Source organism: Poecilia formosa, unplaced genomic scaffold, assembly GCF_000485575.1.
Source record: "Poecilia formosa unplaced genomic scaffold, Poecilia_formosa-5.1.2 Scaffold426, whole genome shotgun sequence".
NCBI classification, from domain to species: Eukaryota; Metazoa; Chordata; class Actinopteri; order Cyprinodontiformes; family Poeciliidae; genus Poecilia; species Poecilia formosa.
The window spans coordinates 146,114-162,604 of NW_006800365.1; the positions used below are offsets into that span (position 1 = coordinate 146,114).

The 16,491-nt window shown below is 38.3% G+C and overlaps 1 protein-coding gene across 1 annotated transcript in view; it reads left to right on the forward strand.

The window, feature by feature from the left end:
- The window catches only part of samd12 (sterile alpha motif domain containing 12), a 110,295-nt gene extending 95,451 nt beyond the window's left edge, over window positions 1-14,844 (forward strand). The window contains exon 5 of the mRNA XM_016663518.1: window positions 13,973-14,844. Within this exon, the coding sequence (XP_016519004.1) occupies window positions 13,973-14,004 (32 nt within the window). The 3' untranslated portion in view covers window positions 14,005-14,844. The remainder of the gene's footprint in view (window positions 1-13,972) is intronic.
- Window positions 14,845-16,491: the final 1,647 nt, after the last annotated feature.

Genomic DNA, 16,491 nt, shown 5'->3' on the forward strand with positions numbered 1-16,491 from the left:
AAGAGGGACTGGAGGGTTCCAGGTTGCAAGATGGACAAAAACCCCAATTAATGAGAAATATGTAGCAGTTATTTACCTAGAAATGACTTAAATCTCTGAAACTTTATTTTAAATGTATTTTCTGTATTGGATTTATTTAATGAAAATTTTAATTTATTTACTTACTAGATTATAGATTTCCTTTATTTTCTTCGTTCACGTTTTCATTTATTTGACTAAGATTTTTACTATTGCACGCATATATATATAATTCTTATATACCAGTTCTTTTTTAAATTTCTTTATATATTTAATTGTTTATGAATATATAGGGCTACATGTACCAATTTTTCTGTGAAATTAACCTTTTCTTGCGCAAATATTTCAGTGGGAGTAAAAGAATGTGATGAAAACAAAACAAGTTGTGTGAAAAAGTCAAATGTATTTCTAGAATTATTATTTTTTCATTATTTTTGTGTTATTTATGTCGCACCAGTTGATTTGCTCTAACGATGGGAACAGGAAAACACGAGTATTTCTGTTCTCCTACTGTCTCAAATGCACCACATGATCTGATTGTTTATCCAATCGATTTCTTATTTAATCACCAGAAAATCAAATTAGTTTAAACTGGAAACCCCACAGCCACTTAAGCAGAATTAAAACGAAACCAAAAGTTTTCAGTGGGTAAGAAAATAACATTTTTCATTCATTGTGATTGGCAAAGCAGCGAAGATCAACACTTTGTTGTACTTTTCATATCAGCAGAATATACCCAGCAAGAGAACTGCGAGAGCTTCATCACTTTTTCAGATAATTTTCTTGAACTGACTGGATTGTGGGGAGAACAGAGTGCTGCTCAGTGTGTGTTTAATTGCTGAAGGCTGTTTCAGTAAGTTGTGACTGAGTGAAAAAGGATAATGATGCCATCAGTACAAATGGCGCCTTCAGCAACAAAACGAATCCGTGACTCTGATTAAAAGGCATTTTAAGGCAAAAGCATTTCAGTCATTTATGTAGGAAAGCCGCATACAAAACATTTTTAATTTTTAAAAGTGACACCATTATGAAAACACCAAGTAATGCAAGAATTAGTTGTAAATATGATTTTCTTGCTAAGCTGTTTGTTGCTCCGCTCAAGCTAACATGCTACTCAAAGAAATCTACTTCTGTCCTTACTTGTAAAAAATAAGGCACAATTTGTAAAAGCAGTGCAAGAATTAGTTGTAAATTTGTTTTTATTTTAACTTACCCAGCAAAAATATAAAAACATGAAGATACAAAGACACCAATAGACCAACTAAGCTCCTGGCATGGTGCTTCTCTGCATGTTTCCCTGCAGTTTGCATTACTTCTCCAGAAGTAATGCATTTTTTATGGAGAAGTCTGTGCAGGCCCATATAGTTCTGATTTGTTCCAAAAGTCATGGAAAATTACAGAGTTAAAACTCTTAAAAAGAAGCAGAATCCTGGAAGAGACGAGCAGCCTGATAAGATTTCACCAGTGTTGCCAGGTTGGTCGGGTTTCAACCCAGTTGGGTTGGTTTTGAATACCTTTAGCTGTTTGGCTGATTTTCAAACTGTTCCAGAGGGAAATTATTTCAAAATGGTTGTTTGACAGAAAAGAACAAAACCTTTAATAAAATGCAGTGTTATTGCTCTTTTATTATTTGGTTTTATTTTGAAATCTCTACACTCTGTCAAACAGCATCAATAATTACTGGTTAACCAAGTGCCGTTACGTAGTAATACTGTAAAACAACATCATGATTTTAAAGGACTACTGTCCAGAAAAAAATCAGGTCTCGTTGTGTCCAAAGAGTCAAGTCCTCAGCAGTCCCAGTGGGATCTGGTTCTGGTCAGAATATGATGAAGAACAACCAGAAATGATGTGAACTGTCTGGATTCAGCCGATGACGTATGGGACACAATAATACATATAATATGTTTTTGGGAGTTGAGCAGGTTTTACACCGTTTTTGGGCTGGAAACTGTCAGCCAAATCTGGCAACGCTGGACCTCATATGGGGAAGTACGCGCATGTTGAGTCACCGTGAGGTGAGGTCATCATCATCACTACGACGACTCTGAGGGTTTGTTGGTCTGTTGTGAGTCACAGAAGGGGAGACAGAGGATGGAAAATGCTGAGTGATGCTCGTTTTAACTGTGAAAAACATTCACCATCATCTGTACCTCCTGTCCAGTCATCACATTTATGAGGAAGCTAAGACTTCCTGCACCATGGAAAGCGATGATTCCCGCTAGCGCTAGAAACATGCGTTTGTTTTGGTTGTATTTACCCAGAATGCACTGCGCTGTAGTCCACTTCCTGATTTTGGAGAGTCACATACAAACTCAAACTGCGCCAGGTTCACTTAAATCACGTTTCTTTTTTGGAAAAGAACAGTTTGCTTCTTTTGGTCTACATTCACATCTCCCCCAAATGAACCAGAGTTTGATTAAAGTGGACTAAACAGGGCCGGTGTGAATGCACCCTTCGATTCCATTAATTCAGCACAATGAGTCAGACATGAAACCAGCTTCCCTGAATTGCTAAAATCATTGCCGGATGCAGCTTTTGTGCAGCGAACAGGAATATATCTGCAAAAACACAAAGTGAGAATAGAAATCCATGGAAAAGAAAGTATGTGAAAGAGACCCAGGCTGCGGGAAAAGCCATTCTCCTGAAACACAATGCAGGATGGTGAGCTCCAGCTAAATAAATTATCACGGGGGCTATTTTTAAGCTGAAGTGTAAATGCAGTAATCCTTGGAGCAGGAGCTGCGAAGAGCACAGAAGCCACATCAGGGAATACAGCTCTGCCTTTATCTCCCCCTCCTGCCTGCCTGCCACACGGCCCTGCTTCCCTCCGCATCCCCGCGCCTCCATCTTCCCTCACTTCATGCGTTCCTTCGTCTCCTCTTCCCCCTCTGTCTTTTCTCCCTGCGCCTTTTTATATGGTAAAAGCCTCTTTTCTGTGTCGAGAGTATTTTCCTTATCACTGCGCCCGCTGTGGGGAATCCACCAATTTCTATTGTCATAAACAATAACAGAGCTTTGAACAAGACGGGGAGGAGAAACATGCATGTGGCCGCAGTCAGAGGATATCGGGCCACACCGGGTCATTCCTCAGGGTGCCAGCCAGGCTTTCTGTTTTCATTCTTGTCTTTGTGGGGGAATACAGTGAGAGTTTCTGTGTTGTTTGGGTTTGTGAGAAAAAACCCTCCTCTGGTGCTGTTTAATGGCACGTAATGGGGCGTCGTTAATCACAGGGGCTGGCTGAGGTTTTACAAGGTTAACGACTGTAGCCAACCTCTCCACTGCGTCTCACTGGTTTGGTGTTTACCGGCTCTGCAGAAGAAGTACGACGGACTCCATGTTTACAGCGGCTTTGAAAGCTGATGCATTTTCTCCCACTGCCGTGACGAAATCCACTACGGCGTAGTTGTGTTTTTATTACTGTAGTGCGTAATTATGAGCTGAAGAAAAAATATTTACTTTTTTTTACATTTCTGGAAAATGTTTGTATTCACATCCATTCACAGAACCTCCATTTCCTCCAGTGAGCCTCCAGTCTTTGTGAGTAGGACATGTTCAGTTATCAGGTCATTTAGTTGTGTTTGGGGAGACAGATGCTAACTTTGACATTAAATTTTCCAATTTTAATGGAAAAACTCTAATTTCAAAAGCTGTTTTTTGATAAGTTTTTTTCTAAGATGAGGTGGGTTTTTTTGGTTGTAACAAAGTTTGTGTATTTTTGCAAAACGGCAATGGAAACTCTTTTTTTCTTGCATCACACAAGTTTGATACTAATAACCAGACGTCACAACTGCCAGAGAAGACGAAGACGACAACAGGAAGTTGGAGGACAATGGCGTTGATGCTGATAAAGTTCTGCAAATATTTGTAAAGGAATCGCAGCTGGTTTTGCTTTTAAACTAACATGTTTGTAGCTCTGAACCAGAGTTTCTTCCACACTTTCTGTCTCCTCAACACGCTTGAGACAATCTGGCCTTCTTATGAGGTTATTTGTGACGTTCCTGTTTGACCTGTTTGTGGTTTCTAATGTCTAATGCTGCGTTCACACCAAGCGCTGCAGGTTTCATGCATTCAATGCATCAAGCTGAACCGATTGGCGCTGGAGTTGGAAAATCTGAACTTTCGTCGCTCGACAGAACGTCAACCAATCAGAGGGACTCTGCTATGTGACGTAGCGACCTGTAGTTGGTGTCCTGCCGGGAGATTCAGGCACCGATGGGGGTCAGCAGCAGGTCTGTAGCGCTGATGGCGACCTTCGTCAGTGCCCAGTAAATGATTTCAGTAAATAAAACCGAGACGCTCAGTCTTTCATCCGCCATTGTTTTCTGGGAGAGAAAGAAAAGCCAAGAGGCTCCTCTGCAATATCAGCAATGTAAACTGCACACAAATTGTTCAGCAAAGGCATCTGAGCCTCTGCTGTGATTGCAGAAGCTTTCACTACATAATGTTTTAGTGCCAGTCTCAGTTTCATCCGCCATTGGACAACGGCTCGTCCCAACGCGGGTCGAGGGCAACATGTCAAGCGTCTGACTTCAGAGTGAACACACGCCCAACTTGGAGCGTCAGACCCGTTTTTGAAACGCGTTTGTTGTGAACGCAGCAAAAGCTGTGGATCTCTGCAGCTCCTCCATATTTACCCTGGCCTCTCTGATTACTGCTCTCCTTCTGGTGATAAAAATGTCCAAACAGCTTCTTCGGTTTCATTCTGACTCATGAAGCTCTGTTTCCATCTCGATTCTTCCTGACTCGTCAACTTTTGATGGTTCTGCTCTGTGCTGTTCTGCAGTAGCCACTGAATCAGACTTTCCTCGGTCAGCCTGCAGATGTCTTACAGTCGCAGAGGTTTTTCTTATTTGTTTTAAGTAGCTAAGGGCTCTTGATGAAACTTTGGACTGTCTTCCAGTGGTTTTATTACGTCTTTTGTTTTAAATCTCCGTACGCCCAGGGCCTCTCAGGCGTGATGAAATAATCTTCTCTCTCAGCCTTAGTGGAAGATCCTTTGTTTTTATTGTAACTTGCGTTTAAAATCTCGATGGGATTTATTTGTGCCTCACAGCTGAAGCAAATGAAGGATCATTATGGAGTCCCCAAAGGCCTAATTAAGTTAATTAACTCCAATTTAGGTAATGAAAACTGTCAGACTGCTTCAAAACAAACAGTTTTATATAGGTGTCGAGAAATTATGACATTCTGTCTTAACAAAGCATACAGATATATTCAGATACTTTTCCTTTGTCAACAAACTCATGAGGAAAGCAGAATCGTACACGGACATTTGAGTCCAGATACTTTGCTAAATAAATAACACAACTCTCCGCTGTGACATTAAATCAGTTTAGATTGCCTAAATTATTTTTAATTGCTCAGTGAAAACACATTAATCTTGTTCTGAACGTCCAATGATGTCTGTAATATGACACAAATAATAATAATAATAATTTGAAAAAATATTTCTCGTTATTTTTGACATTCAGCAAATAATTTTGGTAATTATAGCTGATCTCCAACAGAAAAGGCTTAGTTTGATTTACAGTCAAAGTGATAAATATCTGGTTCTATTTACTGCAGTCCTGCATTTATTTCACATAATGTTTCAGCTGTAAATGTCCCAGTAGACGACTGCAGTTTGCATCGTTCCCTCGTTTCTTTTTTGTTTTGTTTTTTTTATTTTATTTTATTTAATTTTTTTTCCTTTAATTATGTAAAGCACCTTGAAATGCCTTGCTGCTGAAATGTGCTATACAAATAAAATTTGATTGATTGATTGACTTGGATACGTTTAACCCTCCGGTAGCGGGATGTTTGTGAGAGTTCACACCAGTTTCGCCGTCGCAACAGAACCGGGCGAACCTGCGCTTCTGCAGAAGCTGCGGCTAAATGAGTCATCCTCAGATTTCTGCAGCCGCATATGCAGAAGCGTGCATGTCAGCTCGCTTGTTGTGACACAGGCTTATTTTTGCCGTTCCACTTTCTGTGCCGCCACGTTGCCGTCTTTAAGCCCTGGAGGCCCTGGCGGATTTACGTCAGGAGATATTTGCTGCGTAGATGAAGCAGGAGGATAAATAACACAAAAAATGTGGAGCTGAATCCGAATGTCCCCCCCGCTGAGCAGCGAGAGGTCTCTGCAAACATGGAGGGACGGTTTGTGTCGGCGTAATCACAGGAACAGAGCGGGGAAAATGCTCCGGTAAACAAACACTACTTGACACAAATACTGAACTGTTTTGGTTTTCATTGTTATGATTAATGGAGTGATTGAATGAAAAAGTTGGGTAAATTATTGGTACTGAAATAACAGCAGCGTTCATATCTATTAACATCGGCCCGGTTTTTTTATACTAACGCATCCCTGACAATTACTTTTCACAATTTACCTGTAACAATAACAGCTGAATTTTTAAATGAACAAAACTGGACACAAATGACAGAAATCTGAAATTATATGCAGCTTAATAATAAAGCAGCAGGCTCACAAGGACACTTATTAAATAATATCTTTTCTCGAGTTTTTAGTTTTTCATCTTCAGTCAGTTTATTACATGAACTCTCACTTTGTCCATCAATTTATAGCTTCTGTGTTCATGTTAACGACTTAAGTAATATCGAATTGAATGAATGTTTAAATTTATATTTATAGTTATTGACTGTTGTACTTATTTTTCAGTTTATTTTGAGTTCTGATATGGTTGAAATAATTTGTATGGTAAGGTTGTTAAGTCTTTGTGAGTTATTGAAGCAGTTGAATTGAATTTTGTTTAATTTAATCTTGTTTATGTCTTTTTATGAATGTTTGTAAAGGATTCTCATAGTAATGTCTGATATGGACCTCAGGAAGAATAAAGGCGATGCTAAAATAAACAAATAAACATCCACTACGTTTGTACCGCCACGATGCGCTCCACCATAAATTTATTGGGACTGGGATGATACGAAATGTATTTTCCGTTTGCCCTTAAAGCTTCTGGTAAGCATCTACAGAGCAGCCGCCTGCAGTGTTCAGTCTATCCGCTCATCTGTATACATGCACCCGCCGCGCACTTCCCTGCCGTTCGCTCTGAACCGGCCACCGGGAGGAGGAAGGCTGCTGTCCTCCAGGCATCACGTCAGTCATTAGGATGCTCATTGGTCCCCCCAAAAAACAATAAAATCCCAGACATTATTGTAAATCAATTAAATACTGTCGGAAAAAGCTTAAAAATTGAACCTTATGCTGCTAGCACTTAGCTTTCGTCAACAACTCATAGGCGTAAATGAGAGCGTTGCGCACCATAAATAATCACCCGGCCACAACACAGCGCGGTAAATAATAAACATAATTTAACAAACCTTTGAGAAGTTTTAATAATCAAGAAACTCGAATCATTCGAGGAATCATCACAGCCATACTTGAAATACTTGTTGTTTAATATAATCAGGAAAAGGAGAGAACAACTTGTCCCTAATTAACTTTTTAAATAAGATATGTTACTCCTTAACATATCTTACTTCAACGTCGTTCTTGGATTTCAACAAACATTTATTGTTTGTTAATAATGTCCCCAAAATGTCACCAGAACTAAGAAAGGCAACACAAACTTAAATTGTAGAGGATTTATGTAAATAACAGAGAAATAAAATAAAGCTGCACCTCATTGGCTGCATTAGCTATATAGGAATATCGTTGACTTTATACAGCTTCTCGTAACAAGGCTCTGTGTGCCAGTTAATGTTTTCCCCTGGGGAACAACATGACATGTGGAACAAAATATAAGTTCCCCTTTACATTTGAATGTTTTTAACCAAATAAATAAACATTTCCCACACGTTATTACTTAACGTTTCAAATCAAACACTGATATGCAGTTATTGCCATTTTTAACTGAATATTGATGGCAGCAAAGACAAACACCTTCATATGTAAATGTTTATAGAGTTTGACATTAGTTTTTGGTTAAAAACATGCACCAAACGTAACACAGCAGCACTCGTTGACCTGTAGAAGTGGACCGGTTCAGACAGACATGATGGACTCCTAGCAGCAGCAGCAGTATCTTGAACTGGACCCTGACTGGAACAGGAAGTCGGTGCAGAGACGCCAGCGCTGGTGCAATCTGATCATAGCAGTGGGTTCTTGTCAGAAGGCGAGTTGCAGCTTTGTGTACAGCGTGCAGCTGCTGGACAGACAATTTATCCAGACAGACATAGAAAGCATTACTATAATCTAAGCCAGATGTAATAAAACCATGAATTATTTTTTTCAAACTCCTTTGATAGAATATAGATGACCTAGAGTGCTTCCTTGGAGAGGTTAGGATACAGAAAACATGTTCACTAACATTTAGATTAATGATATTTTAGTTTGATCAGTTCTGCCTATTTTAAAATCCTTCCAGAATGAGACGCGTCACTTTAAACCTAAATAAGCTGCTGGCCATGCCCCCAACTCAACGTTTACACTCACATGTGAAAATGTCTGCAATAAGATGTGCAATTATACAACCATATGTCTTTGAAAAGCAGAAGTAGAGCCTCCTGCACAACCAGCAAGAATTCAGTAAATGGTTTCTGAATGGTAAGTCAACAACAAAACACTTGTCTTTTCCAGCAGCCATTGTACAACACAGCCAGTCATAAAATCAGCTGACTGAATGTGCTGGAACTCCATTTTGGGTTGCTAGGTAACATGTTGGGGTTGCTAGGTAACAGGCTGTGCCTGCTGATTTGCAACATTACATTTTGGAGGTTTTTGAAACGTCTTTTTTTTAGTGTTGGGGGTTGTTTTTAAGAAATATTAGAGACCCAAATGGAAGCACAAAAACGTGGAAAGTTTTAAAACACTTTTAAAGACTATTTGTCTCTTTTTTTCACTTTTATAGACCCGCTTTAATACATATTTCCACAGACATAGCAGCAGAACAATGTGCTGTGCTGCTGCTTTTGCAAATAAAAACACCATTTATGTGTTTTTGATAGTTTGTGCAGAAGTTGCAGCTCTGCTGGAGAATTGATACAGTATATAATTGGTACTGGAGGGACAAAATCAGTGCAGCTGCAGAGCTGAAAGAAGTTTTAATGCTTTTCTTTCTGTTGTTCTTCCAGGCAGACATTGTTATGAACTTTTATAATATCCTGATCAGCAGTTTATTTTGTTTTACAAGCAAACAAAACAGAAATATTTTGTATTAATTAGTGAATATTATCAACAGTGAGAGAGAGAGTAAGCAATGATGTAATCTGAATGATATTAGTGTGGAGAGGCAATAATAATGAAATAATTATAAATCAATAAATTATTTGTGAGAGGAAGATAAATATAGACTAAGTATTGTCTATATTTACCAGCAGTGTCACTTTGGGACAAATCAGGATAATGAATGCTCTTAAAGGGCCAGAATGCATTGATAAAACCTGTTCACAAACTGTTAAAATATCAATTAAGTCTTAAAAATTTAATAATAATGAACATCTTTTCAGTTCCTCCAGGATTTCGTGATTCTTTTTAGGATTTTTTGCAATAAAAAACAAAGTGTTTGTGGTACTAATTTGGAAATATTTTCACTTATTTCTGACGGTAAAAGGGACTTTTTATTCCTCGCTGTATAGATCATGGACTATAATATGACATAAATTAAATCTGAAGCAGGTGTTTGGTACAAGTGAGAAAGTTTTTGACAATTTTTGAGAAAACTCTGCAATAACCACCCAATTATTAGTGCAAAACATTTGGGGATTTGTGTGAATTTCAGTGATAATCCTCAAGAAACTGGAGCGACTGATTGATAGAATTTGGTAGTAAACGGATAAAAACTGGATTTATTTGATAACATAATATTTAAGCACATTTAGTGTTTAGTCTAGACTCTACAGGGCCACATAAAAAGCTGTGGCGGGCCAGATTTGGCCCACGGGCCTCGAGTTTGATACATGTGAGTGTTGCGTTTGAGAAAGTAGAAAAATTAGGAAAAAAATGGACGCCTGAAAAGTCTTTTGCAAGATAAATATTAATCCAAACCACTCTAAAGTTTGAGTTTTTGATTACAAAATGTAAAGAAATCAAGGAAAATCTCGCACAGAGTGATTTCCAGCCCAGCAGAGAGGTGACAGGTGTAGCTGCACGCAAAGGTGGGCTTTGATTAAGCCGAGAAATCCCTGATTACAAATGCATGGAGCGAAGAGGAAGCCGAAGCCTCGAGTGACGCCTGGTAGGAGGAAGAAGGGAGTAATCGTCCTGGAAAAAAATTAGTAGTTGGAAAATAAAGGAGGAAATCTGGAGTGTGTGTGTGTGTGATAACAGATCAACACCTGCACCTGTCGCCTTCCTCTCCCTCCCAGACGTAAATGTGATGCTGGGCTTTATAATTTCTTTGTTTAATAACCAGAGCTTCCTCCATCGCACACAACAGAGGCAGGATTGTAATTTTTCTGTCAGATTCTGCAACTGGCAAACACACACATGATAATTAGGCCAGAGAAGCTTCCACACGCCGGTCTGTTTAATTTCAGCTGGGCAGATTACAGTTATTACGTGGAGGAACAGATTGGCAGAGCGCTCTGCCCTTTTTTATGTCCTTGACAGCTGGAGCAGCGGCGACTCAAACATGCAAGGTGCAAAGAGCTTCACTTTTAATTTATCTCTTTGATCGTCTGAAAACCAACGTTCCAGCTAAAAACTTTAAAGTAGTGGTGCTGAGAGGAGGAAGCAGAAAAAGGTTTGTTTGGGAGAGCAGTGGTAACAACAATGTGAAATCAGATGTTTACAAACATTTACGGGTCTGAAAGTCATTTTGATTTAAATGGTTTTTATTTTGTTGTGGTCGCTCTTATTCATTCTCACATCCAGATATTTGTTTTGTAGATCAAAACCTCTTTTTGTTGGTCTGTAATGTTGTGAAACAAACACTTTGTATAGTCATCACTATGCTCCTCTTCTCTTGTTTTTAGAATAAATACACAAAGTTAATCCCGTGCAGCTGCGTCACTAAAGATTTCGTTTCATTTTTCATTTATTCATCTAACTGCTAAAAACAATTATGAATGAAAAGGAGCAGAAAAATGTATACATTTATAACATCTGCCGCCTATTCACATAAAAAATGTACTTCAGCTCAGAAGAATATTAGACATATTTCAAACACACAGATTATTCAACGTCATTTTGCTTCAAAAGCTCCTGTTGCGATGTTAGCTTTGTTTAGCGTTAGCTGCCTCTTAACAAAACTAACATTTGTTTGCTTTTGCTGCTTCTTGAATGTGCCTGGATGTTGCAGTCAAAATGCACGAGTTTTAAATGTCAAGGAAACATCCCAGTCATATTTAGTTTGTTTAAACGCAGCAGTGCGTTAACTCAAGCTGCAGCTGAAATAAAGACGTTTAGTTTTTGTTTTTTGTGAGGAGCTCAGAGCGAGGAGGGGATTTAAAGAGACTTCTAAACACGCTGACAGCTTGTCCACGACCTCCTACGACTGTTATGAATTTCACTCCTCCAATCTGTCTGCGTGTGCGTGTGTGCGTGTGTGCGTGTGTGTGTGTGTGTGGTCCCGCCACACTGGCGAGCGCTAATTCAGTTAAACAGGAGTGTGTGTGAGGGTGTGTGTTGGCTGGCGTTGTGTTTACATGCTTTTCAGCTGAGCTGTGTTGACGCTTCGCAGGGTTAGTCGATGATGATGAGGATGAAGAAATGGTTGAATTTTCATCACCTGCACTGTAAAAACACAAAACCGTACCAAGTATCTTTGGTCTCGATTCTGGTTGAAATATCTTAGAGCACTTTGAATAAAACAAACTAACTTATAAGTAACACTTGAGCAAGATATAGGAGCTTGATTTAAGTAGATAATTCCTTAATATTGATGAAAAACGGTCTGGATTATTTCACTTTTAAAAAGACATTTTTCCTGTGTTATAAATGAAATAATCTGCTAGTGAAACTAGAACTTTTTTTTTGTCAATATTTCACAAATTTCTTCACAAATTTCTGAAAAATCTTGAAAGTTTTGAAAAAAAACTTAGAAATTTCCCTGTTTTTTATTTATTTTGTTAATTTCTGACAATTTCAATGTGTTTTTTCTTGCAAATCTTTCACTTTTAAGGAAATATTGAGTTAAAACATGCTCTTATTTCTTGATGAGAAGTTACTTGCTGAGTTTTGTCTTACTTCAGGTGCACTAAGATATTTGCACTAAAACCTACTGGGTGAGATTTTGTGTTTTTGCAGTGTTCTCAGCACCAGCAGAGTGAAGAGGCTCCGATGAAGAAAACAATCAGGTTTTATTGTTTGCCGGGACTCTGAGTGACCCATATAGCTGAACAGAGGCCTCAGAGCTTTTATTTGCTGCTTGTGGGATTGCAGCTCTCATTAAGTGGAGCCTCTTCCTCCTCTAGACGCACTCACAGGCGCGGCTCTGTCCTCGCGAAAACCTGAAACAAAAGCAGCCGGCTGCCATGCATCTTCATCGTCACGCGCTTCAGCTGAGCTCTAAATGTCTCTCAGCCTGTTGTCGTCGTTCGGAGAGGAGCTCCTGTGTTTGTGTGTGAAGCGTTTGACGGACGCGCCGCCGCTCTCCTGAAAGCGATGCCCTCTGCATTGATTTTCTTTTGCCGTTTTATAATTATGTCTCCTCTTTTCATTTGCCTCCCCCGCTCCTCCTCTTCCTCCCTTTCATCCCGTCGCTCTTATCTCCCCGCTCTCACTTCTATTTTTCTAATCCCGTCCTCCCCGCAGATCCATTTTTCTGCCTCTCTGCTTGTTATCTTAGCCATTTTCTCTTTTTTTTCCTATTTGATCTCAACTTCTTCATTTCTTTTCTCGTCACTTCGTTTGGTTTCACTGTGCAGTTCTTCCTCTCAGCCATCAGGATCTCTTACTCAGTTTGGTTACTTTTTTGAATAAAAGTACTTTTAGGATTATTTACTTTTGAGTAATTTTATTACGAAGTATCGTTTCTCTTGCTTCTCTGGATTTTCTACCCACTGACTGAAAAACAAACATGTTTTAACCAAAAATTCACCATAAACGGACACAGTTTTTGTTAGTTTCAAATAAAAAAACTGATTTTTAGAAATGTTTCTTTAGTCTGATTTAGTTTTGTAATTACGACAGAGCATTAGGTCCAGACTAAGAAAACATAAAATGTTTATAATGGAATAAAGTCGTGCAATAATCAAGTTCTAGTTTTGCCAGAATAAAGTTAAAGTAACGAGAATGTAGACAATTATGAGAATATTCATATTATGAGAGTGAAGCTAAAATAATACGAGAATGAAGTCGTAATGTTGAATATTCTCATATTTTGACTTGTCACACAAATTTATCCTTAATAATAATTCATTCACAATTAATTCATAATATTTTGACTTTATTCTCATTTTAATGACTTTATTCCTGTGATTTTATTTTATTCTTCATGCATAGTGTGGCCCTAATCCACCAACGTAATTTAGTAATTATTTATCTGAATTATTCCCATTTTGGATGTTAAAATATCAACTTTTCCATGTAACTTTATATTTTGATCCGTCAAATGATGTAATTCTTAAATATTAATTCAAAATTTGTAATTTTTTAAAAACTTACTAAAATTTGTTTTTAAATATTTAATATGAAATATAAAAAATATGAACACATTTAAATATTTTTAATATTGAAATATTTTTTTCCAAGTTGAATATGGAAAATATTCAATATTTTAGTATTTTTTAAATATATTTTTAAATATTTTTTAATATTTCAATTTTAAAAAATATTTTTCAACATTGAATGTTTAAAAATATTTAATATTAAATATGATTAGTTGATCATTCAGTTAAATGATTGATCAGTACTTCAGTCAAATAACTTTTGTCACTACCGTTACCATAGTAACAGTAAGTTGGAGTCGTCCTGCTCTGGTTCTGCTGCGTTTTCTTCCCGTTTCCTCCAGCTGTGTCGTATTTCTATGGCTTGGTAACGTTTTCCCTCTGCTCCGTTTCTCCGCAGCGTCTCTGGAGTGCTCTCCGTCTTCGCCGTAGACGGACGGATCAGGCCCGACGCTCGCCGCCTCTCCTCCTCCTCACATCCACCCAGAACTTCCTCCAGTCGAAGCTCCTCGCCTCACAGGTCCGGTTCTCTCCACAAAGACCGATCCTGGAATAGAAGACCTTCCTTTTTTTGTCTTTTCTCCCCCTGCAGACGTCCTGCCGTCTCTTTTTTGGCCTTTTTCAGTCCAGTGCTTCAACTTCCTTCAAGCTTGACTGAGATTCTCACAGACTGCAGAGATTTGCACACTTGATTCATGAAGGAACATTTATGAAGGAAGTTTTTGCACCGTTTACTTTGTAGCTGCACAATAATTTCAGCGTGTCTCCTCCCTGTGTCCGTCTGCGGCTCGTCCTCCTCTGCTGAGCCCTCCTCTTCCTCCTCATCCTCGGAGAGTGATGCGTTTTACTCCGCCGCCGCCGCCGCCGCGTGTTTGTGCTCTGGTCTCTGTGTGTCATCCTGTGAAATGACCCCGTCACAAAGTGTTAGATGATGCGTGGTGAAGTGTCCATGTCGCTCTATGCTTTTTACTCCATCTGTGTTCTGAACTATGAGGCTGGAAAAACAGGTTCTGGGGTAAAAAACGGACCGGGTCGCCCAGGTCAGGGGTGTCCAAACTGCAAACCAAAAACTATACAGTTTGATCCTCAATCTGTTGGTTTGTGATCAGAATAAAAATGATTGGAAACATAATTTTCTGACAGGAAAATGTAAAGGACAACAAACTATTAGACTTCTCATAACTAAGTTTCAAATGAAGGTAAAAAATGAAGAAACTTTTACTGACCAGACAAATTTGATGCACTAATTTGGCCAAATACATTCTGTGTTTTGAAAGTTGGGTACTAACTATTTACATTTACTCAAATAACTTTTTTGTAAGAAGTTACTTTTAGGAGTATTTTTACTACGCTGTACATTTTACTTTTACTTGAGTAAAACTTCTGTTTTTTCTGCCCACTGAATGAAAAATTAACATGTTTTAACCAAAAATTCACCAGAAACAGACACAAGCCGACAGTTTTTGTTCAAGTTTATAAGTTTTTTTATTGAAAGAAACTGATTTGGGAAAATTTTATTTTGCTTGATGTTATTTTTTTGTTACTTATACAAATTATTTTCATTTTCATCCTTAAAATATCAAAATTTCCACTTAAATGTACATTTTGGTTCATCTGATGATGCAGTTTTTAAATATTAAGTGATTGATAATTTGATCAGTTACTCAGTACTTGAGTAAATTTTTTGCTAAACGCTTTTTTCTCCGACTTGAGTAACTTTTTGGACTCTTACTTTTTCCTATAACTTGAGTACAATGTTTGGTTCGTCTGCCCACATCCAGTTCTGATTACTGAAAATTAATTTAATCAATTGAGCTCAAAAGACTAGTTGTAAACATGCAAAATCTACTGCAGCAGCGTCCTACTGGCAGTAAATTTCTGTCAAAAAACTCAGAAATTTTCAGAGTACTTTTAGACATTTTCTAGAGAAATTGAAGGAAATTTCTGATCTCAAAAAGCCAGAATTTTTTTTTTTTAAATTTCTAGAAAAATTCTGAGATTAATCAGAAAATTTCTGAAATTCCAGCGGAAATTTGCCTCTTTTCTTCATGCACCTCTGTAGAAACCTCTGTCATGTTTTAGATCTGTAGCACACACCAGACTACTTCATGTAGTCTTGACTTTTTTCACTTTTGATGCTGCAGTTTCTGCCCACGTGGCAGAAAGTTTGGACTCCCCTGATCCAGGAGGGAAAACAATTTGAGGGAGATGAAAGTGCAAAAAGGAAATTCCCTCGTCGTCCCCAAAAGGATTCTGGGAGTTAAATTAATTTGTGGATCGGGAAGAAAAGAAGGAGAAGCGGCTCTGGGAACGAGGAAATGTTTTGACTCGAGATCCTTCACTCTAATGAGGAGAGGAAGAGAAGAGAAGACGTTAGAGATGACAAAAGAGGAGCCGCTTTTTCATTTCCTCTGCCTCGTATTGCTTTGTCTGCTTTTCCATCGCGGCGCCTGGAACTATTTTTAGAAAAGTTATCTTCAGAAAGTGTAGACGTGCTGCGAGCCGAAGCTCGTCCTGCTGTTATTTGTTACTCGTTAAAACCAAATACACGGCGCCTCGCAAAAGTGTTTGAACTTTGTTTTGTCATTTTTAAAAGCTGAAACGTTTGGATTCAGACGCACAAAGTGGGAGGAACGTCTTTATTTACAAATACAAATCTGAAAAGTGACGACGGCGAGCAAAAGCCACCAGAGCCAAAATATTCTGCAAAAATGAAACGTAAGAATCTGAAAAGTGTGGTGTACACCTACAGACTCGGATGTTGCACATTTTGGTCTAGTTGGTCTAGTTCCTAGGTCAAATATCTTAGCAAACTTGAATTAAGACAAAACTAACTTGAAAATAACTTCAGAAAGATGTAGGAGCTTCTTTTCAGTCAGTAATTCCTGGATTAATTATTGGATGAATAGTAATTCCAAT